This window comes from the organism of the source record quoted next, unplaced genomic scaffold, assembly GCF_019419815.1.
Source record: "Pyrus x bretschneideri cultivar Hongxiangsu unplaced genomic scaffold, Pyrus_bretschneideri_v1 Contig3, whole genome shotgun sequence".
Lineage (NCBI taxonomy): Eukaryota > Viridiplantae > Streptophyta > Magnoliopsida > Rosales > Rosaceae > Pyrus > Pyrus x bretschneideri.
The window spans coordinates 11387482-11411685 of NW_025999612.1; the positions used below are offsets into that span (position 1 = coordinate 11387482).

Here is a 24204-nt window from a genome sequence, read left to right on the forward strand (position 1 = left end):
GTGTTCTCCTCTTTTCTAATATAGGTATATATAACATGGTGCAAAATATATTGGTTATCTAAATTACCATCCATAGTTAGTAAAAGAAAATTGAATGTTATAACAAAAAAAAAAAAAAAAAAGAAAAAAAGATTTTTGCATTTTCATTTCTTTCTGTGCACTTCCTGTTCATATGTTCTTTGACTTTGATTTGATTTATTTGGAGTGCGACCGTGAAGTTGTCGTTTTGTCTAGTAAATTTAGTGTGTTAATTACGCATATAATTAGGTGGTTGTGGTTCCAGCCAGATCTTTGTCGTCTAGCGTCGGTTTCTAGACAAACCACTGCCAAATTTTTTCCGAAAATCTCAGATCATATTAAAAAAATTCCGATCTTATACCGAAAATTTTTAAAACCGATAACACCGAAATTTTATGGATTCACATCCGAACGATCGGCAACTTTTTGGTATGGAAATCGGGAATACATATTCATGGTTTGGGAATCCCGAATTGAACCATATATATATATATATATATATATTTTTTTTTTTTTTGGTTGTAATGTTGAATTTAAGTAATTTAATAGTAGAGTAATATTAGAAATAAAAATATGAAATTAAATATTTTGGAACTTTAGAACTTCAATTTGACTTGGTATGGATGAATTAGTATGAAATTTCTAATTGGTAAGAGGTAAAAAAAGTAAATTTTAATTGATATGAAATTGGACAACAAAATTTCAGGTCAAAAACCCAAGTTTTAACCCACAACTCAAAAATCTAAAACTTTAACCCAAAAGCCCATAACTCAAAATTCAGTCCCCAATCCATCCTAAAATACTGAAAACATTTCATGAATTTTAAAAAATTGAGAATATCAAAATTTCGGTTTGTGAATGTTCTTCAAATTCCCGTCCCAAAAATTTTCAATTTAAAATTCAATATGTCATTTTCAATTTAAGATTCCATACCAAACCACCCCTAAATCTAATTCATATTTTCGGATCCGGTCTCTCCCCTTTGAACTAGCAAGAATATCTAGTGAGTCACAAGTGAATAAGAATTTGTTTCTTTTATTTTTTCAAAAAAAGAAGATAAATATATCAAGAAATTTGGTTGACCCTATGACAAAAGGGGTATTTTAATTTAAAATTATTATTATTATTATTATTATTATTATTATTATTATTTTACTTTATACATAAAATTGTGAATAAATTCGAATTTGGGTTAAACGCCGAGAGAACAAAATCAGTGGGTGCAGGAGAACCGGCCCAGATCCGCGGCCAAGTTAAAATCCCCGTGAGCTCCGACGCAACGCGCAGCAGCAGCGATGGGGGAGGAGAAGCGGCACCAGATGATGCAGAACCTGTTCGGCGATCAATCCGAAGAGGAGGAAGAAGAGGTCGATTCCGAGCACGAGTCCAATCCCCAGCCCAATTCTGTACGATCCTCTAATTTCACGTTTCCTTTTGGTTCAGATTCCAATTGCATGTTTTGGGAATGTTTAGGGTTTAAGTTTTGCTATGTTCTTAGCTGAAGGAAGATATAGTTTGTGCTTTTGTTAATGGCGGTGGAATAAGGATGAAAGAATGTATCTTGGGGATTTTATTGGTTGTGGTTGTTTATAGGGTTTGGAATTGTGTAGGTTTGCTATTTGTTGTGGAAGAATGAAGGATTCAGAATTTAAGCTGGAAGATAATAGTTGTAACATGTATTGTATTACTTGTTAATCCGCGACAGTCGGAATGTAAGCTACGCGCTGAAGGGAATCCCGAAACTTTGATGTCTTTAGAGGCGGAAATGTGTGGAAGTTTGAACCTGAGGAAATTTTTTGTATTGTATTACTTGTTAATCCGCGACGGTTGGAATGTAAGCTACGCGCTGAAGGGAATCCTGAAACTTTTATGTCTTTAGAGGCAAAAATGTGTGGAAGGTTGAACCTGAGGGAATTTTTTATCATAAGGAACTCGGGAGCGTTTAAAAATTGTATATCTTATACATGATGCGGTGATAGTAAGTTATTAGGGAAACATGTAGTTAGCTCTAATGTCTCGTGATTATGCTTATGTCGAAATGATCCTTTAGTACTTTTGACAGAGTGATTTGCTTAAACAACTATGTAATGGTTTTGTTTCCAGGATGAAGGAGAGGGCGCTTTGGAGGCTGAGGGTGAAGGTGAAGTAGAGGGCCAGGGGGAGGTAGAAGCAGAGAGTGATGGTGAGCAGCGTAATGCTGATCCTGATCCCGGAGAAAGTGAGGGCGAAAGAGAACAAAGTTCCCAAGAAGTAGATATTGGTGATCATAGAGAAGAAAGTGAAGGAAAATATACAGATACTGATGAAAAAGAAGAGTTAACCAGCCGGAGACGAAATGTGATTGAAAGTGGGTCTGAGAGGTCTATGGAAAACCATTACCCTGACATTGAAGATGAGGTTAATCAGGCCAGAAGTCCAAGGTAAATCTCTGTCTCCATCTGCCCATCTCTCTATCTCTCTCTCTCACACACACGCTTGTCCAGTATCTGAAGCAACATTTTTTATTCTCGTATATCTTATTGGATTTTTATGGGCGTGGGGTTCATGATGGTTTGTTCACCAGTCATTTTTATTTTTGTATCCAAAGAGAAGAACATAAAGATGACTGTATGCTTCTTGCACATAGACTTGTTTAGAGCAATCAACTACCTAGTTTGACTTTAAGGACAATTCTCTTGATTGCCAACGGTAGATCCCCTGAGGAGGAAGAGGACCATAATAACATCGCACACTCTGCTGTTCGTAATGTATTTGGTGACTCTGATGAAGAAGAAGAAGAGGAGGAGACAGATTATGCTGTTCGGAATGACATCCAGCATGAATCAAATGTTAGTACCAATTTGGAAAGCAATATCCTTAAATCTTTCTTTTGTAAATGCTGTCAGTCGGTCATGGTGTTTAAAATGTTGTGACATCGTTTCCTGTCTTAGAGATCACCAATGGAGGAGGAAGGCAGCTATGGAAAGAGTCCAAGACTAGAGGATGTGATGCCTGATGAAGATGCTAGGTATGATTCAGAAGAGGACAATATTGAGGCTAAACCTAGAGATAAACCGGTTGGCCCCCCATTGGAGCTAGAGATTCCACTACGTCCACCTCCTGCTCGTCCAGAAAAGGTTTGAGTTCTTATTCTACATGGTGGAATTTCTTTTTAAAATATTATTTGTTTGTTTCGTGTATCAGCTTCTAAGACCATATAAAATTGATGCAATTGTGTAAGATGACATATAAATTGGTGGTGATAGAGTTTAAGATTGCTGTTGTATTAACAGTAACAAATTGTAGTTAATTTTGGGTTTAAAGAATAATCCCATTTGCTTATGTTGAAGAGATATAATGCACTAATTGTTGGGAACATGGACTGTAGTTTGGTTCCAAATGACTTCCAGAAAATAGCTTTTCGGTTTTATTGATGGAAAAAATAAGTTTCTGACTGCAATCAGATAAAATACAAAATATGTACCATTTATTTTCACGGACCTCAAAAGTACGATGCAAATGCACTGGTGCTATTTCTTCAAACGGTTGGATGGGTTACAGGAGGATTTGCCAACATATACTTTCATCAATGAAGTAATGGATGTGTAAGCTATGATATGGCTGCCTAGTAGAAGCATCGTCTACATACCTTGGGATGATCTATTTGTCCATCCTCATTTATTTCATTTGGGCATCAATTGGGATACTTTATGAATGATTTGAGTCTGTTTACCATCAGATATGAAATAGTTAGAAGAAAAATTATATTAATATTCAAATTTTGTCCTGATGTAGATGAACATGATCAAAGTTTCAAATATCATGGGCATTGACCCCAAACCATTTGATCCAAAGACATATGTGGAAGAGGATACATTTGTGACGGATGAATCAGGATCTAAGAAGCGTATACGTTTGGAGAACAACATTGTGCGCTGGAGGAGAGTTAGAAATCCAGATGGCACGACAACTGTAAGTCATCATCTTTATTATATTCTGTTATATATATTCGTGCATGTGTGCAATGCGATGGATTGCTGCAGACTTTATGTGTCATTATTGTGTCAAAGATCCATGCTTGCATTTATTTGTCATTGAATTTCAGTGGGTGGACTTTGTGTTTGTGTACTTTTTTCCTCGTCTGCAAAGTGTTACTTATGACACTGAGTTGGATCAATGTTGTAGTGGGTTATCCATTTGAATACTTGAGTATCACTTTTCCAAAGTAAAACTTCCCATGTATAAATGGCTTGTAATTTGTTCGAGATGGGGCTTCTTTTTTCAAGATTAGGAAAACTTTGTGTCTGTGGACTGGCAGTTCCTTGGAACTTTAACATTTCGATTTTTCTCATATCTGTTGTTGGATTTTACAATTCTCTTTTCATCTTGAAAGGCAATATAGTTTTAAGTTTACCACAATACCCATTTTACATTGCATTGTTTACAAATATATGCACTCAGTGCTTCAACTATTATTTCCTATGATTGTAGAGTGAAAGCAATGCACGTTTTGTGAGATGGTCTGATGGCAGTTTGCAGCTATTAATTGGGAATGAAGTTCTAGATATATCTGTGCAAGAAGCACAGCATGATCAAGCGCACCTATTTCTCAGGCATGAAAAGGTAAAATTCCATATTGTTGGCGTTGTGGAATCCATGAATATATACCTAATGGTCTGTTTCCATCATAAATCTGGAAAAACAGCTAAAAAAGGTGGTTGAAAAGAATTCTCAACTGTCTAGTAAGCAGCTAAAAAAGCTCGGTCTTCACAAAGAATTGTTCATAAATACCTTGCATTGTTCTTACAGGGAATCCTCCAGTCACAAGGAAAGGTTCTGAAGAAGATGAGGTTTATGCCATCGTCCTTGACATCAAATTCACATCGTTTGCTGACTGCTTTGGTTGATTCTCGACATAAAAAAGTATACAAGGTCAAGAACTGCGTTACTGACATCGATCCTGAGAGAGAAAAGGAGGAGAAAGAAAGGGTAAGTTGTTGCACAAGCTAGTTGTATCTGTTTATTATTATTATATCTTCATGGACCATGTAGATTGATTTTTTGTTTGGTTCTGTAGGCTGAAAGTCAAAATATCAGAGCTAATTTGATTCTTAATCGGAAGAAGGACAAGGTGAGCCGAAAGTATACAACAACTGGGGACAGGAGGCGCCAACTTTCACCTGGTTTCTTGGAAGATGCTCTTGATGAGGTATGGTCTTGCTATTGGGGTAGGAGTGGAGGGTGGGCACAGTGGGAATTTCCTTTGTATTCTCTCTATTTTTCATGGTTTTGTTCCTTTACAGCATAATCAAATGCTAAGACGTATAGCTTTCCTGTTTATGACATTTGAAGAAAAATCTCTTTTTCACCTTTTTATGGGTGTGGAAGCCTCTATAGTCATTTTCTAATACATGCTGGAATTTTGTATTTATTACCTATGTATTAAGTGTCTTAGCTGATCACTTCTGATTTTCAGGATGAAGAACCAAATTATCATGACTCTCGTCGTTCTCGCCGCCATATGGAGGAGGATTTCGAAATGGAAGCTCGAAGAGAGAAGCGCATTTTAAATGCTAAGAAGGTCCTACAACTTAATTCTTACATTTTACACATAATTTTATTGTATCTTTTCTGGAAAAAGTGTTCACACCTGGAATTTTAGTCACAGGGACCTAAAGATATCCCACGCAAGTCATCCTTGCCAACTGCCAATTCATATCGGCGTTCAATGGGTTTGTCAGACGAGTCTGAGTATGAGACTGATGGGGAAGATGAGGAGCCTCCACGTAAGATGGCTGAGGATTCAGAGCCAGAGTATGAAGATTCGGAAGAAGAAGATGAGGAAGAGCATCATGATGCCGAGGTTAATGATGCATCAGAGGAGGTGGAGGCTGAGGTATGTCCCTCTTCTTTTTAGTAAAAATGTTTCTGTATATATATTGTTGAGCATGTGGATCTGTTATTTTGTTACCATAGATGCAATTGTTTCTCGTAGTTTGGTCTATCATATGTCAACAATTTATTTTGATAGGAATCATAGTGATATATCACTAAGATATAAAATAGAAGAATATGGCACCATTAATCTTACTTCTGAGTTGGATTTTCCCCTTGACAATTACCATTCCGTATGTTTAAGTGGAAATCTACTTGCTGTTAATTCTTCAAACGGAGGGAAAAGCTTCTTTGGTTCTTTAGTTGTTACTATGTGCGGAATTAGTTTGCCTATAATGTCGTTTGACATGAGGGCAAATTTTATGGTCTTGGTCAACTCTTCTACAACCTGTATACTTCTACTTTTACACCTGTTTCTCGGTATATTTGTAGGCACCCAAGCAAAGGGTTAAGGACTCTGGACACAAGCGCAAGGCAGTCGAGTCAGATGAAGACTCTCCTCCTAGGAAGGCCGCACCACATCGCAGAATGGCTGTTGTTTATGATAGTGATGAGGAATAAAACCTTCGGTTGGATGATTCCAGTGAGTACTTCGCCACCGTTAAGATGTAATGATTTTTTTTGCTCTTTTAACCATCTCACATTACTTTGCAGAGAACTCGGCTAGGCTGAGCCTGGTCATCCCGGGTGGATGATCCAGAGACTGAAACCAAAATGCCATAGGTTCATAGATGACGTGAATTGTTCATCGCAAAATGGGTCTCGGAGCCAAAACTTGTAGTCGGTCGGATTTATGTTTCTTCAAATGTTTGCTTTGGTGTTGGAACTTTGTTTTGTGTCTGTGTGTATATAGCAACAAGTAGTTTGCTAAATTGGCAAAATTGACGTGAATTCGGGAGATCTGTCGAACAGTTTTTCCCCCTTTGAAATGAATAATCTGATTATATATAACAAATTGCTTCATGAAAAAAAAAGAGGTGAATTATTATGGCCGTGAAATTTCTAAGTGTTTTGCTTTAAGTCTTGTCCATCAAGTAGGCCTATTGAGGCCATCGTCAACCGACCCAGTCAAATGATCATAGGGCTAAAAGTTTAGAATGGCACGAAAACCGTCTGTAACCGAGGATTAGACCAAAGGATTTGTGGGTCCCATTGGGCCTAAACTCCCAAATTAGGCCAGTGGGTTGGTCATTTTAAGTGGGTTGGTCATTTTAAGTCAGCCAACCTTCTAGCCCTAGAATGTCAAGTTTGACATTTGCCAGCCTTCCAGCTCAACCCATTTGAATGCCAACGGCTAACTAACGTTATGCTGCCGTCAGGTTATTGTTGGAATTTGAAATTTTTTTTTTGGATGAATTAAAAATAAAAATCTAATTTTTTTTATTTTTTCTCCTATAAATACCTACATCATTCCTACAACATTGAAAGCTGAAGATAAAAATTGTCACATAAATAAGAATCTCATCTAAAATTTGCACAACCAATTACATCTTGACACGTGGCACTTGAAATCATATCTGAAAAATTATTAAGATTACATAAAGATAAGAAATATGGAGAGTTACTCATATTAGCAACATGTGTTACTCGAAATCCTATCAAAAAAATTATTGAGATTATATAAAGATAAGAAATCCGAAGGCTTATTCATTTGGCGACAAGTGGCACTCAAAATATATCTGAAAACCTTATTTTAATATGGTAGTTTAATTTAATTAACCATATTAATTTAATTAAAATAATAAATTATGTTTGGCTATGGCTCTTTGGCCCCCTCGATTGGAGAATGTTTTTTGTCAAAAAGCTATGTTTGGCCTATGACCCTTTGACCCCTTAGGTTGGAGATGGAATAAATATGGCATAACACTGTTCATTAAAATATAATTTATTGCAGAACTATAGGGTTAAAGGGAGCCCTTTGTCGCTTCTTCAATTGAAGACGCCCTGAGAAAAAGGGACACTTGGACTATGTCATCTATAACGCATATGTAATGTGGCGTAACAAAAAAACATAAAGATTTTGTACATTTTGATCTCATTACATCACCTTTTTTTTTTTTTTTTTTTTTTGAGTTTGCTATTGAATAGTGACATTGAGACCGAAAATTTTGATTGGCCGGTCATTAGAAAATTTGTTCAAGCGGTCGCAAGAAAAAGTTGGATGGTCAAAAAGCGTGATAGGATTGTCAATCATGTAAATATTTTGAATTATAGTAGTATGTATAGAATTGTTCTGGTTGACTTTTTTATTGGTACCTAAACTAAAAACATGATATTTAGCCTAAATTTCCTTAAAATTAGTATTTGAATTAAACATCTCTAAAAGTATTTTATATTAGTAAACACTTTTTTTTAATAGAACGCTTTAGTAATGTTAGTAAACAACAAAACATGCCATTAGTATAGCTTTATTTTGTTCCAACCACTAATCGTTAGAGTATGTTTACTTTAATAGTATAGTTAGTAAAAACATGAAACAAAATAATCTAAATTGCCTATTAATAAAAAAATTTTGGCAAACAAAAAAGAGTGAAAAGGCAATTTGGTATTCGATCGCAAAAATAAAACTATTGGTAGGAATGTAATCTCGCACAAACAAAATTTTATTGGTTTTTTTTTCTCTCAAACCTTACTCACATATCATCATAGCATCTCTAATTAAAAAATAAACATAAAAAACTCACATTTCTCTATTTTTTTGGGGAAATTTTTTGAAATGTCATATGAACTTGTTCATATTTTTCAATTTGTCATATAAACTAAAAGTTTAAACAATTTGTCATATCAACTTTACAAAATCATTAGTTTGTCATCTTACTCTAACTTCGTTAAGTTTTTCATCAAATATAAGTTTTGTGCGAGCACATGACTTGCGTTTAGGGTTATTTAGGTCATTTAACATACTTTCTCAAGTTTTTTTTACTTTTCTTTAGTACAAACACTTAAAAATTTTTACTTTTCTTTAGCACATATGCATCTACAACTCTATTTATGACACAAAATGTCAACTTAATTCTCATATGAAATTATTTCTTCGTGACATGCTAAAATGCAAACTTCCACTTGTGTATCATTACATATTTGGAATAGCCAAAAGAGAGTGCATTGCATGATCATTTCATTGTTGTCATATAAAAAATATTGTTCCATGGCCTGCAAAACCCTATAGTTTTTTTTGTCGAATACAACTTAATAAAAGGGAAGTAAGGTATTAAATGACTGAAATAACCCAAAACACAAGTCATGTGCGAGGCATATGACTTATATTGGATGAAGAACTTAACGAAGTTAGGGAAAAATGACAAATTAATAATTTCAAAACGTTGGTATGACAAATTACTTAAAGTATTAATTTATATGACAAATTGAAAAATGTGTACAAGTTCATATGACATTTCAAAAATTTCTCTCTTTTTTTATTTTATTTAGTGGTCTTCTTCTAGTTAAAAAATAAAAACTAAAGTAATTCTCAATTTAATACCTTAAAATTTCTTGATTTTCAACATTACATACAGAAAGTTATTTTCATCTTAGTTTAGTACTTAAAGTGATAATTCTAGAACACTTCCATATATCCATTAAACAATTTGTTAAAACAGCTATTAACTTATGACGTAACGCCAACATGAACAATGATTGGACGTCACGTGTCAATCTGGATCAATATGGACATTAAAATAATTAAAAAAATTGATTAATTAATAAAAATTGAAAAAAAGGGGCTGCGTAATTAGTTACGTTGGGTCCCGCGGAACTTACTCGATGATACTGGATACGTCCTAAGCCGACGTTTACATTTTGAAGAAAAAAGAAATAGAGAACATTCTGGAAGTTACGAAAAATGCCTTGGAAGCTTCTCGCTTCGTCTGGACTCTGGTGGTATGTTCTAGTTGCTTTCGTGTCAGCCAGTCGTTTCATCCTCCTTTAAAATCTCTCGCACACTCTCCCAAAGTTCAGAAAATTCAGAACGTTTCGACTTCCCGTCTCTGTTTATCTACAACCAACACAGACAGGCCAAAGCAATCAATCAACCAGAAGAAATACCAATTCAAATTCTTCAAACGCAATTGTATATATTTACCCGCCATTGTTGCAGAAAAGCTTCAGCTTCCTCCTTACAAGGTACGTCCAAGATTTCTCTTTCTTTCTGTGAATCTTTGAGTTTTAGAGTTGCTTTGAGTTGTTAGAGTTGATTTTCTTATGGGGTTTTGGGTTTTGAACGAATTTATAATTGTTAAGTTGCATAGCCTCTGCGTTTCTTAAATTTTGTGAAAAGAAACGAAGAGGTTGATGAATTTCGTAAACTGGGAAGAATATGAATTGAAAGGAATCCAGAGAGAGAGTTTTAATTTTAATTTGAACTGCGTAGTTACCCAGATGAAAATCTGAACGTCGAAAATTGGGAAAAGTATGAACAATGATTCTATGTGTTGTTGGGTTGAATTGAAAAGAACCAGATAAAATGGTTTAATTTTTAGTTGAAATGAAAGAAACCCAGATTGGAAGTTTTAATTTTTATTTGAATTGGAAGTTACCCAGATGAAAGGTTTTAATTTTTACGACGATTTTTTTCATTTTCTCACATATGATGTTTTGCAGTGTTTGTTAGGTATCAATTAATTGGTTAAGGAAAATGAATCCTGATAGCTTTACTCACAAGACCAATGAGACTCTGGCCGGAGCTCATGGCCTGGCCATGGAAGCCGGCCACGCGCAGATCACGCCGCTCCATCTTGCAACCGTATTGGCATCTGATCCCAGCGGCATTTTCAGCCAAGCCATCGCCAACGGCGCTGGCAATCCCGATGCTCCAAAGTCCGTGGAGAGGGTGTTCAACCAGGCCCTGAAGAAGCTTCCATCTCAATCACCTCCGCCGGACGAAATCCCAGCCAGTTCATCCCTCATCAAAGTGATTAGGAGAGCACAGAAGGCACAGAAGACAAGAGGGGACACACACTTGGCCGTTGATCAGTTGATTCTCGGTCTGCTTGAGGATTCCCAGATTGGGGACTTGTTGAAGGAAGCCGGCGTTGCTACGGCCAAAGTGAAATCTGAAGTTGAAAAGCTTCGTGGGAAGGAAGGGAAGAAGGTGGAGAGTGCTTCAGGGGATACTACATTTCAGGCATTGAAGACTTATGGACGGGACCTTGTTGAGCAGGCTGGGAAACTTGACCCGGTTATTGGCCGTGATGAGGAGATAAGGAGGGTGGTGAGGATTCTTTCGAGGAGGACTAAGAACAATCCGGTTCTGATCGGAGAGCCGGGAGTTGGAAAAACTGCTGTGGTTGAAGGGCTGGCTCAGAGGATAGTGGGTGGGGATGTCCCTAGTAATCTGGCTGATGTGAGGCTCATTGCATTGGATATGGGAGCTTTGGTGGCCGGGGCTAAGTACCGAGGGGAGTTCGAGGAGCGGCTGAAGGCCGTTTTGAAGGAAGTGGAAGAGGCTGAGGGGAAGGTGATTCTGTTTATTGATGAAATTCACCTTGTTCTTGGCGCTGGAAGGACAGAGGGGTCTATGGATGCAGCCAACCTGTTCAAGCCAATGCTTGCACGGGGGCAGCTTCGGTGCATTGGCGCAACAACTCTTGAGGAGTACAGAAAATATGTGGAGAAGGATGCTGCATTTGAGAGAAGGTTCCAGCAGGTTTTCGTGGCAGAGCCTACTGTTCCGGACACAATTAGCATCCTTCGAGGACTGAAAGAGAAGTATGAGGGTCACCATGGTGTTCGAATTCTGGACAGAGCTCTTGTTGTTGCTGCACAGCTTTCTAGCCGGTACATCACAGGTATGAATTAAAAATAGCTAATAATTGTGGTCAATTTTCTATGTTTAGGGATTGTGAAGCATTTGATTTTGAATTTAATTTTGTGTAAAATTTACTTGGTTCTGAAGTTTTCCTTTTTCCTTTTGCTTTATAGGGCGACATCTCCCTGACAAGGCGATTGATCTAGTTGACGAAGCTTGTGCGAATGTGAGAGTCCAACTCGACAGCCAGCCTGAAGAAATTGATAACCTCGAAAGGAAGAGGATGCAGCTGGAAGTTGAGCTTCACGCACTTGAAAAAGAGAAGGACAAAGCTAGCAAAGCTCGTCTTGTCGAGGTGATTACTTCATCCATAACTTATGATTTGAGAATATTTGTCTGATGAAGTCGCAGGTATTCTTTCCTATTCAATTTCTTGATGGTTTTTGTTCTTACGTTGGTTGTTCTACCATTTTATTCTCAGGTGCGAAAAGAGCTCGATGAACTGCGAGACAAGCTACAGCCGCTGGTGATGAAGTATAGAAAGGAGAAGGAAAGGGTTGATGAGCTTCGAAAGCTTAAGCAGAAGCGTGAAGAGCTCTTGGTAGCCTTAGCAGAGGCCGAAAGAAGATATGATTTAGCTAGGGCCGCAGACTTGCGTTATGGCGCTATTCAGGAGGTGGAAACCACCATTGCAAAACTTGAAGGTAGTACCGACGAGAACTTGATTTTGACGGAGACAGTTGGACCAGAACAAATTGCAGAGGTGGTAAGCCGTTGGACTGGCATACCTGTCACGCGGCTTGGCCAGAATGACAAAGAAAGGTTAATTGGACTTGGGGAAAGGTTGCATAAGAGAGTAGTGGGGCAAGACAGGGCAGTTGAAGCTGTCGCGGAGGCGGTTTTAAGGTCAAGAGCGGGGCTAGGAAGGCCACAACAGCCTACTGGTTCCTTCCTGTTCTTGGGTCCAACTGGTGTTGGTAAAACCGAGCTTGCGAAGGCGCTTGCTGAACAACTTTTTGATGACGAAAATCTGATTATCAGAATTGACATGTCCGAGTATATGGAACAACATTCCGTTTCGCGCTTAATTGGTGCTCCCCCTGGGTAAGTGCATTTGTAGTTTTCTTCACACAAGCATGTTTGTGAGCTCATCCGCAGCATTATGAACTCTGACTCATTCATATTTTACAGGTATGTTGGTCACGATGAAGGCGGGCAACTCACAGAGGCTGTGAGGCGGAGGCCTTACAGCGTTGTATTGTTTGATGAAGTGGAGAAGGCTCACACCGCCGTTTTCAACACTCTCCTCCAAGTCTTGGATGATGGAAGACTAACTGATGGACAAGGCCGTACAGTTGATTTCAGAAACACGGTGATCATCATGACTTCGAATTTGGGAGCAGAACATCTCCTCTCCGGTTTGATGGGCAAGTGTTCGATGCAGGTTGCGCGTGATCGAGTTATGCAAGAGGTATCATCTTTGGTTACCCTAATTCTGAATTATCGTGCTTCGCTTGGTTCTTTGAATACTTAACAAGTTTGTTTCTTGAATAGGTGAGAAAGCACTTTAGGCCTGAGCTGCTGAATCGTCTCGATGAGATTGTTGTGTTCGATCCTCTTTCTCGCGATCAACTGAGGAAGGTTGCCAGATTGCAAATGAAAGATGTTGCAGTCCGATTGGCTGAGAGGGGCGTTGCGATGGCAGTTACAGACGCAGCGTTGGATTACATACTAGACGAGAGTTATGATCCCGTAAGCATCAGTTTCGCGAATCCAAAATCTTTACTGCTTTACTCCTGTATCATATGTAATTCTAAACAAGTACTCTTTTTCCCTTTCCAGGTTTACGGTGCTAGACCTATCCGGAGATGGCTCGAGAAGAGGGTGGTGACGGAGTTGTCGCGGATGCTTGTGCGAGAAGAAATAGATGAAAACTCGACCGTGTTCATAGATGTAGCACCAACGGGAACCGGGCTGGTGTACCGGGTTGAGAAGAACGGAGGGCTTGTCAATGCGGCGACAGGGCAGAAGTCGGATGTGTTGATCCAGGTCTCGAATGCTAACGGGCCAAGGTCTGATGCAGAACAGGCTGTTAAGAAGATGAAGATTGAGGAAATTGATGAAGATGTTGACATGGATGAGTAAACCTTCTGTCTTAAAACTCGTGAAAAGATAGTGAAAAATACAGAACAGTTCCGGCATCAAGTGTTTTAAGAGTGTTTTTTTGAGTTTCTCTGTATGATCAAAACTCTGTATTCGTAATCTGTACGAAAAAATATTTTTTGTGCTTTGGTGTATCTTATGCGGCCGGAATTTTGAGTCATATCTTTTGTTATTGGACTTGACAAAATTTAGTTATGTCTTTTGTTATTAGACTCGATCAAAGATTTAACGACTAAAATTCAGTTTATGTTATATGCAGTCCACCTTTTTTTATCTGGATTTCTTCACACTTGAACACAACAAAGGGACCTTATTTGATTAAATTAATAAAATTAGAGGCAAGTTAATTTCATTAATCCCCGTTGTAGCAGAATTAAGTTACTAAACAAATGCTCCACCACTTATGCTGGCTTCATTAATTCTTTTGATTTTCACTCTTGGGAAAGTATTATTCAAGCGGGATACTTAACGTGTTAATTACAACACTGAACGGATTGATACGCACAACTATTACAGCATTGAACGAATTGTTTATTTTCTTGTCAATTGTATGTCCAGTGATTTGGTCCCACGAGAGCAGCATGAAGAAATAAGTGAATGAAGATGAGTCGCCAATGCTACATAATATCCAATATTCCGCTGTTTAGAGTTTTTAGATTCGATCAAAATTGTCATGAAAAATGCAGATAACTCTCTACACACTTGAGCTCATCGACGATTCTAAAGTATCGACGATATCAACACATGTCAATACCATCTTACGACATTTCGACATCGTCTAAGTATTAAACAAAAATGTTATTCTTACTACACTTTTTATATCACCTTTTTAAGATTATTTTCAACCTATGGGATAAAGCTTAAAATATAAGTTTAACCCCAACACCACCCCTGTAACATTCCACATCGTCCAGGGGAGTGGATTCTGTAAGCCTTATATGTATATTCTCATCTCTATCAAGCATGAGGCCTTTTGGGAGCTCATTGGCTTCGGGTTCCGTAGGAATTCCGAAGTTAAGCGAGTTCGCGCGAGAGCAATTCCAAGATGGGTGACCCATTGGGAAGTTTTCGTCTGAGTTTTCAGAAACAAAACCATGAGAGCGTGGTCGGGGCCCAAAGCGGACAATATCGTGTTACGATGAAGTCGAGCCTGAGATGTGGTGGGACCGGGGCTGGGATGTGACGTGATGGCCAGCACGTCTTGATTTTGGTTGTGCCACCCCCCCCAAAAAAAAAAAAAAAAACCATCTCCAATTATGGGCTAAAAAAAGTCCTAAGGAGAAAATATATCTCTAGACTCGATTTCCTCTAGGATTAAAGTCCAACTTAAATTATTTTGGACCCACCAAACTGTCATATTTCAAACATTTTTTTGTTTTTTACTTATAATCTAACGGTTGTAATCAAATAAGATCAAATCTAAGAGTTAAAAAAAGATTTGACGATCCAAAATTAAATCTAACGTTAAAAATAATTTAAGAAAATAATTTAAGAAAATAATTTAAATCAAATTTAACTTAAAACTTTATAAATACCTATGTATTTGTATGATTTTTAATTACTTATTGGAATTTAAATATTTTTAGACTAAAATGTTCATAAAAATAAATTAAGATAATCTACATAAATTTTATTTTTTAAAAAAAGTTACTAGAAACAAAAAGTTAGGCTAAAATCATTATTTAATCATCACGGGCTAAAATCAGGTTGGAGGAGAAAAACAGTTTCTGGTTTATTTCTTAAAATTTTCTGGCTTAAATTTTAAAGCTTTATCCCCTAGATGTGTTGGTAGGCTCCATTTTTATTAGAGAAATGATACAAATAAGATATGTAATATGTGATAAGTGTAGCATTTGATCATTACAGGTGTTCTTGGATTTCTTGTTTGGGTTCATCATCTATTTACTGTGGGCTTGTACATTGATACCCATGTCTACTTTACCGCAGCTACCATGATCACAGCCAAATTTTTTTTATAGGATTGATACGACCATCCTAAATACCTAACTTAATGGGTTTGTTAAATCTTAGCACAAACTCTCTACATGATGATTCGATAAAACTTTATCAAACTAAATCGAACAAACTCCAAACAAATATAAAACGCATGAACACAAATTATGCCTTGGAATGAGAGACAATTCCATTGAGACGTCGTAGTTGAAGCCTCATAACCAATTGAAAGAAGGGATTTTTAATGAAAAAGACTTGGCTTAAGTTTGTTTTAACAAAAAACCATCTAATAAGTTAATAACTTTATTTAATGTAAAAGGCTTGAAAGTTAATGAAAAAGACAAAATACAAGATGGTAAAGACAAAAATTAAAGCCTCATGAGTATAAAGCATCAACAAATTTGATGCTTGTTAATGGTTGGCTCTATTTCTGATTCCTTTTTCCATTTTATTTCTCTTTCAATATATATATATATATATATAGCGCAAATAAATTCTGGAAGAGGCCAAGTGGGGGAGATGTGATGTTGATTATCCATTTAATCATCTTGAATAATTATGTGTATTTTTTCTTAGGTTAACTATACAAAATTGACACTTTGAGATTCTTCAAGAAAAAAAAAAAACAAATAGTTAAAATATTTCTATAAGTAAATAAAGTTATCAATTATAAACACATGAAAAGTTTCCAAAATATAAAACCTTCAAAATGAACATTATTTCTAGAACTGAACATTACCACTGTTTTTAGAACTTAGCACTGACACTACAACTATTTCTAGAACTAAACATTGACTTTTTGTAGAACTGAGCAATGACTATTTTTTAAATTGAACATTGTACTATCATTATTATAGTTCTAGAAATAATGTGAGTTATTTTGGTTTAGTTTCAAAAATAGTGTTGGTTATTTTGCTATAGTTTCAAAAATACTATTTATTTTATTCCATTTCATAAATAGTGTAGGTTATTTTGGTTTAATTTCAGAAATATTATGAGTTATTTTGCTATAATTCTAGAAATAGTATGAGTTATTTTGCAGTAATTTCAAATTTGTGAGTTATTTTGGTTCAGTTTCAGAAATAGTGCGTAATTTTGCTGTAGTTTTAGAATTAGTATGGGTTATTTGGGTTCAGTTTCAGACATAGTGTGAGTTATTTTGGTTCAGTTTATAGAAATAGTGCGTAATTTTGTTGTAGTTACATAAATAGTGTAGGTTATTGTGGTTCAGTTTCAGAAATAGTATGACTATTTCTAACTTGTTTTTTTTTAAAAAAAAAAAAAAAAAAACTGAGGGCAATGTATATATGCATGAAATAAAAGCACACGTCTCAACCAAAGAAAAAACCAATCAATCTCTTAACTTTTTAAGTTACACAAGCTATATTCATCCGTTTACTAAGAAAAAAAAAGCTATACTCATCATAGTTCACAATTATAAATGCAGATCAAAGTAAAAACAAAATTGATTGTTTAAAGAATACTGGAATATGAAAGGTCCAATTGGTTAATGCACGAGACGAAAAAAAAATGATCGAATGTAGCAACCAAACAGAACCACAATGTGATAAGTTACGATAAAATGAACTCATTTTATATAAGTTGCTTTCTAGTACATCCTCCAAAACTCTGACATGTACAACAAGATTACATTGATCTTCTTCACCAATTCATATGATCCACAATCAAAAGATGTAGGTAGGTCTAATCTAAGGTTATATAAAGTTCGTTCATTATAATCTACTGAATTCTGAATAAACAAATACCAAATTAGTGAGGCAGGGTGTTTTGGTTCAAGATCATAAGAATTTTCAAGTTTCGAACCCGAGTTTATATTTTGAAACCTCGTTGTTTTAGGGATCAAAATCCAGCTTATTAGTATTAAACGTTGACCAAATGTTGCATGCTTCACATTGACTTTCGTTAGGGCATGTTGGATGAAATTTTTGTCTTGAATTTATACATATATATTTATATATTATATATTTTTTATGTTAGTGGGTTAACAAGGGAAACCTAATAATCTAGGGGTGTGCTATCCACACACCCCTTTTACTTCTCACACTTTTATAAATTTATGTTCGTTGATATTCTTCAATCCATCCGATCTGACGGCCGAAAACTAAAATGATGTGGGAGAAGTAAAAATAGGTGTGTGAATATCACATCCCATAATCTAATGGCTTTGGCCTTTGCCATTCATGAGATGCCAGGTAGCAAGCAACAATTGTATAATATGATTGAATCTTTTTTTAACCCCCATTTCATATTCTATGCTTTTAAATATAAAATAAGGGTTTGATATGAGTCGGGTTGGCCTTTTGGCCTTTGTGTGGAAGATGGTGCTGATTACTGCAGTAGCAAAAATGGAAGACTAACCTACGGAAAACTAAAGATAGAAGTCATATAGTATTACGATTTAGTAATATTTTTTTTCACTTACAAGTAAAAGGTTTTAGGTTCGATTTTCCTCACAAAGGTAAATTTGAATCACAATGTTGCTAGCTCATTGTACAGCTAAGCCCACTCCCTCTTCTTAGTGTAGATAATATCGTTTGTTTTTGTAAAAAAATAACAGAAGAATTAAAAATTGTCAGGTATGAAAATTCATTAGGGTATTTTGGTTGGACTATATTGATTGAACTGATTTAGATTAAGCTTCGTTCTAACTATTAAAATTTTAAATTTTAAAATCCCAATCATTATTTTTCTTTTGAAATAAATAAATTGTCTTCGAACAACGTGAACGTGATCCAAAGTTTAGCAAATTCAAATGTAGTTGCATTGGGACATTGTAGTTGTAGCCACATGTTCCATATCTACGTGTTCAGCCTGTAACCACACTTCCAAACATGCGAAAGAGAACTTTTGTCCTGTAAAAGTAGCTCTCTGAATCTTTTGCACTATGTTTGTAGGTACGCTGTCATTGTAGGCATCCGTGCAGGGACATCAGTCCGATCGTTTGGTTAGGTAGAGCCCCTAAAGAACGGACACCATGACTGAGCTATTCTTTGACGTGGGTGATTGTAAACCAGCTTCCCTTGATTATACTTACCATGTCCGAGCTGAAAAGTTCTATTAGAGCAATTTCATCGTTGCAAAGGCTCTTTAAGATTATTCAATATTTAATCCATCTAATGAATAGTAATTATCTTTAATGAACAGTAATTGCATTTTACATCTTCATCCATGCACTAATAATCTTGGCAATAGATAATAAAATATTAGTATTTTTTTTTATTTATAAAATAATACAAAATAATTTTATTTGTAATTTCGGATAAGATTTTTAATCATTCTCGTTGAGCCACATGTCATTATCTGAAAGGACAATTATTGGTGATGGATTTCGATAAGATTTTTATCCAATATTGTCGTACCAAGTGTCATTATCTTTTCAGAATCGTTGATGATAGATTTCCGATAAGATTTTTAATCAATCACGTCGCGCCACGTGTCATGATCTGTTTACAATCTTTGATGATAGATTTCGATCAGATTTTTAACGAATGACGACATGCCACATGGCATTATCTACAACCTAATCCTTTCTAAATCCTCCATATAATCCACCATCCATCCTCAGAAATCTCACACCAATTTTCTTAAGATCTCTGTCATTATTCATAGTTTTTGCTTCCTTCTTACAATGTCTTATTCTTGGTCATCTTGACATCCGGCAAAATCTGAATCATTATACCCTTCTAACACAAGCTTATCAGTTTTCCTGTAAATAAGCATATGTTCCTTGGTTCTTTGAAGGTACCTTAATACCCTCTTGGTTGCATTCCAGTGAGCCTCCCCTGCGTCTGATTGAAACCTCCCAAGAACACTGATAGTGAAAGCAAGATCAGGTCTTGTGCACACTTGTGCATACATCAAACTTCCAACAAGAGAGGCATATGGTTTGCCTTCCATGTTTCTTCTTTCCAACTCACTCTTGGGACACTGCTCTTTGCTTAATTTGTCACCCTTTGAAATTGGCATTTCAGTAGTGCCACAAGAAGCCATGTTGAACCTTTTTAAAACCTTGTCGATGTAGCCCTTTTGTGATAACCCCAGTAATCCATTCTTCCTATCTCTTTTAATTTCAATACCAAGAACATACGAAGCTTCTCCAAGATCTTTCATTTCAAAGTTTTGTTGCAGCAATTTCTTGGTTTCATCCAATAAGCTAGCTGTGTTTGTTGCAAGTAGTATGTCATCCACATAAAGGATCAATATTATGAAGCTACTCCCACTGATCCTCAAGTATATGCAGTTATCCGAAGGATTCTCAACAAAGCCATTCTCTTTAACAATTCTATGAAATTTGAGATACCATTGTCTCGATGCTTGTTTTAACCCATATATTGACTTTTTCAATCTACAAACTGAATTTTCATTCCCTTCTTCTATAAATCCCTCTAGTTGCTTCATGTAGATGCATTCTTCCAAGTCACCATTTAAGAATGCCGTCTTGACGTCCATTTGGTGCAAGATTAGATCAAAATGTGCAACGATAGCCATAATAACTCTAAATGCATCTTTTGTTGAAACAGGACTGAAGGTCTCCTTATAATCCATTCCCTCTCTCTGAGTAAACCCTTTTGCCACAAGTCTCGCTTTGTGCCTCTCTACGTTTCCCTTCGAATCTCTTTTGGTCTTGAATACCCATTTGCAGCTTATTGGCTTCATGTCTTCTGTTTTCTCTACAAGCTCCCAGACTTCGTTATTTTTCATCGATCCCAGTTCACTTTCCATTGCTTCTATCCATTTGGTAGCATTTATACTTGAGACTGCTTCTTTAAAACCTTTGGGATCATCAAATTCTGACAAATCAATGTCGTTGGCTGCTGCTTCAGTCATGTACACAAAATCTTCTAAGGCGATTGATTTCCTTACCCTAGTTGATTTCCTCAGGACCACCGGTTGATTTTCAACTATGCCATCGTCTTGCCCTTGCTGTGTTTGCATGTTTAGTGCTTCGGTGTCCATAGGCTCATTGACACCATTGATATTAACATCATTATCAATCGGTGGTGTGGCTCCCACATTATTTCCTTGCTCAGAATTCATGTTCCCTTCAACTTCATTTGTGTCATCATGCATGTGCATTGGAAATTCAATTACCTCCGTGTCATTATGCATGCGACTTGAAATTTCACTTGCCATTGTTGGTGTGTCATTATGCATGCGACTTGAAATTTCACTTGCCATTGTTGGTGCCTCGAGATAAGAAGTCTTTGCATGTTCTATAGTAGTGTCAGTGTCTCTTTCCTCTTCAAACACAAAATCATTATCATTTGTCCCAGAATCAACGTCCAGATTATGCTCCATAAATATTGCTTTCTGCGTCTCAACAATTTTAGGACCTTGTTTGCTAGAACAGTAGAATCTAAACCCTTTTGATCTCTCGGCATAACCAATAAAGTAACAACTAGTTGTCTTAGGATCAAGTTTAACACTACTAGGATTGTAAATTTTGGCTTCTGCTTTACATCCCCAGACGTGTAAATGATTCAAGCTCGGTCTCCTGCCAGTCCATAATTCAAATGGAGTGTTTTCAACTGCTTTTGAAGGCACTCTATTCAACAAATAATTTGCAGTTTTTACTGCATCTCCCCATAAATATTTAGGCAAGTGAACCCTACAAATCATGCTTCTTACCATATCCATTAGGGTTCTATTCCTTCTCTCTGCAACCCCATTTTGCTCGGGTGTACTTGGGGTGGTGTATTGAGCCACTATTCCATTGTCTTGTAAATACAAGGCAAATGGCCCTGGATGCCTGCCATTTTGTGTATATCTGCCATAGTATTCTCCACCCCTATCAGACCTTACGATTTTAATTTTCTTTTCCAATTGTTTTTCAACTTCAGTTTTATAAATTTTAAACACTTCCAAGGCTTTTGATTTTTCTGGGATCAAATATATGTAGTAGTATCTAGAATAATCGTCAATGAAAGTAATAAAATATTTATTTCCTTCGATTGTTTGTGTAGGGAATGGACCACATATGTCTGTATGGATTATTTCTAGGAGCTGCTTACTTCTAGTTGAACCCTCTTTACGTTTATTAACCATTTTCCCCTTAACACATTCAACGCAAAAATCAAAATCATTGAAATTCAATGGAGACAAGATGTTATTTTTAACCAAAAGTTCCATTCTTTGTTTTGATATGTGGCCAAGCCTCCTATGCCAAAGATTTGAAGAATTTTTCGAATTTTTGACTTCTTTTTCAACATTAAAGACACTTTCAATCAAATTGGTTTTGAATTTAAACATACCATCACATAGAAATCCAGTGCCAATATGAGAAGATTTATAAAAAACATTGAAGCCAATATTATTTAAAGTAAAATAAAATCCCAATAATACTAACTTAGAAACGGAAACTAATTTCCTTCTCATGGAAGGTACATAGACTACATTTTCTAGCTCCAAGCAAAAACCAAAATCTAATTTTAATCTAACAGTCCCTAGTGCCTTGACTTCAACTCTTCTTCCATTGCCAACTGAAACCTTGACTTCATCCTTATTTGGTGTTCTCTTTGTTATGAAGTCCTGCAATGAATTTGTAACGTGAATGGAAGAGCCGGAATCAAGCCACCAAGCACTGCTAGGTGTATCAATCAAATTCGATTCAAAACAAGCAAAAACATTTGAAAAATTATTTTTACTTTTCTTTGCCTCTTGTTTGGCAAGCCATGACTTGTACTTAGGACAATTTCTCTTCATATGGCCTGTCTTTTTGCAAAAATAACACTTAAAAATTGATGAGTTATTAACTTTGAAGGTCTTTTTAGAGGGAGGAATGTTTCTGGCAGAATTCCTTTTGGCAGTATCCGAGTTGTTGTTATTGGTATTCTTTGCATAACCTTGAACAAAATTCACTGACTCACCCTTTTCCTTTTCAGCCCTTTCCTTCTTAATCCTCACTTCCTCACCCACACATATAGATTAATTCATTGACATCCCACTTTGCTTGCAGTGCATTATAGGATACTTTCAACTGAGTATAAGAACTAGGCAAGGAATTCATGATGACATGGACCAAAAATGTTTCAGAAATAGGTACCTCGAGTATTCTAAGCTTCCCAGCAATGTCCATAACCTTGAGAATGTATTCACAGACACTCCCTTCACCATCGTATCTGATAGTTGTCAGCAAGTTCATCAAGTTCCCAGTTTTTGTTTTTTCAGATTCTTTGTACTTCTCTTCGATCGATTTCATGAACTCCTTTGCATTAGTTGCCTCTGGGAAGCCTCCACGAACTACATCAGTCATGGACCTTTTGATTATCATGAGGCATATTCTGTTTGATTTCTCCCATTTTTCATGCTTGGATCTTTGGCTCGAAGTGCATCCTTCATTTGGCGTTGGTGGTTCTTCAGTTCTTAGCGCCAAATCCATATCCATGACACCCAAAAGTATCTCCAAATCCTGTTTCCACTTCTTATAGTTGACACCCGTGAGAGGTTCAACTGTGTTGAGATTCATGGAACTTGGGTTCATGGCTGTATTCATATAGAATGAAAGAATTAATCTTTAATCCCCATCTTTATTTCACAGACTTAACAATTTTGTATTGAGAAGCATGCAAGTAATTCTCTTAATCATACCACCTTCATATCCAACGTATGAGTTTTCTGTAGTCATGAATAAAAACCTTTATGATTTGTAAACTGACTGGATTCACACGTTGATATATGAAGTGTTATGCCACTTCGAATCCAAGACATAAACAACTGAACTTCTTTAGATGATCAGTGTCAATGTTTCGAATCCTAGTGCCATTATTGATGTATATATATATTGGTATTGATAACACCTTCGTCAACACAGACAACCTTCTCTGTATAATATATATATCAGTTCTTTAATCTGCAACACAAAACAATTCTTGATGCTTTCTTCTTAGGGTTAATTGGTATGTGAAAGCTCTGATACCAAATGTTAGATTAATAAGAACAAAGTCAGCGGAATAGAATAATCACAGTACCAAAAGTAACCACTAACCTGAAGAAGACATCTCTTGGAAACTAGGGATCTTCTGCAGCTCTCCTCTTTGAATGCAATCGCTCAATGAATGGGATATGAGTTTTCTTTTGTTTGCGTGATTGAGTGAGCGCAGGGACCCTTGTTTTTATACCGTATACGATGATGATTGATAAGGACTCTTCCCATAAATCTTTGCCTCTCATTAGAACTTACAGAAAATTGAAGAGAAAAGATCTTTCTTTTCATAAATTCCCAGATCTTTATGGTAGGCGTAATGAAGGGTTGTCTACGTGGGTAATTGTAAACCAGCTGATATGCAATATGAGCTAATTTGCAAGCTCAAGCGGGTTAGTTAAGTTAACTATCGTAGTAGTGTGTTCGTTAAAGTGTCGAAAATAATTTTATTGAATAAAAGATAATTCAATACTATTTTTAACGAAACTATCAACTTTCTTAACAACGT

At 36.3% G+C, this 24204-nt stretch overlaps 3 protein-coding genes across 4 annotated transcripts; 2 read left to right on the top strand and 1 right to left on the bottom strand.

The window, feature by feature from the left end:
* Positions 1 to 1266: 1266 nt before the first annotated feature.
* Positions 1267 to 6843, top strand: LOC103931353 (protein LEO1 homolog). Of its 2 annotated transcripts, none has more exons than XM_048589738.1 (12): positions 1267 to 1424; positions 2122 to 2438; positions 2711 to 2846; positions 2949 to 3134; positions 3793 to 3969; positions 4489 to 4620; positions 4807 to 4986; positions 5075 to 5206; positions 5474 to 5578; positions 5660 to 5893; positions 6325 to 6475; positions 6547 to 6843. In XM_048589738.1, exons 1-11 carry the CDS (start codon positions 1314 to 1316, stop codon positions 6451 to 6453), a joined length of 1839 nt encoding a protein of 612 aa, XP_048445695.1. In that variant the 5' UTR covers positions 1267 to 1313; the 3' UTR covers positions 6454 to 6475; positions 6547 to 6843. The 2 variants fall into 2 exon arrangements, with proteins under 2 accessions (XP_048445695.1, XP_048445696.1); XM_048589739.1 differs by having other exon boundaries at positions 5666 to 5893.
* A 2995-nt stretch (positions 6844 to 9838) lies between these two features.
* LOC125479827 (chaperone protein ClpB1-like) lies at positions 9839 to 14074 on the top strand. The gene is made up of 7 exons (XM_048589872.1): positions 9839 to 10014; positions 10492 to 11678; positions 11812 to 11993; positions 12120 to 12742; positions 12830 to 13109; positions 13193 to 13390; positions 13481 to 14074. The coding sequence occupies exons 2-7, from the start codon at positions 10526 to 10528 to the stop codon at positions 13781 to 13783; spliced, it is 2739 nt and encodes a 912-aa protein (XP_048445829.1). The 5' UTR covers positions 9839 to 10014; positions 10492 to 10525; the 3' UTR covers positions 13784 to 14074.
* Positions 14075 to 22039: 7965 nt separating this feature from the next.
* On the bottom strand, positions 22040 to 23921 carry LOC125479684. Its single transcript, XM_048589383.1, has 2 exons — positions 23760 to 23921; positions 22040 to 23257 (listed from the first exon to the last, which is right to left on the bottom strand). Exons 1-2 carry the CDS (start codon positions 23770 to 23772, stop codon positions 22683 to 22685), a joined length of 588 nt encoding a protein of 195 aa, XP_048445340.1. The 5' UTR covers positions 23773 to 23921; the 3' UTR covers positions 22040 to 22682.
* Between the last annotated feature and the right edge of the window lie 283 nt (positions 23922 to 24204).

Excerpts from the sequence above, each read along its gene's own strand:
- LOC103931353 (XM_048589738.1), top strand. The coding sequence starts at position 1,314 with ATGGGGGAGGAGAAGCGGCACCAGATGATGCAGAACCTGTTCGGCGAT. Across the intron at positions 2,439-2,710 it reads AATCAGGCCAGAAGTCCAAG|ATCCCCTGAGGAGGAAGAGG; the intron begins GTAAATCTCTGT and ends TGCCAACGGTAG. Across the intron at positions 5,579-5,659 it reads GCATTTTAAATGCTAAGAAG|TCACAGGGACCTAAAGATAT; the intron begins GTCCTACAACTT and ends CTGGAATTTTAG.
- LOC125479827 (XM_048589872.1), top strand. The coding sequence starts at position 10,526 with ATGAATCCTGATAGCTTTACTCACAAGACCAATGAGACTCTGGCCGGA. Across the intron at positions 11,679-11,811 it reads TTCTAGCCGGTACATCACAG|GGCGACATCTCCCTGACAAG; the intron begins GTATGAATTAAA and ends TTTGCTTTATAG. Across the intron at positions 13,110-13,192 it reads GTGATCGAGTTATGCAAGAG|GTGAGAAAGCACTTTAGGCC; the intron begins GTATCATCTTTG and ends TTTCTTGAATAG.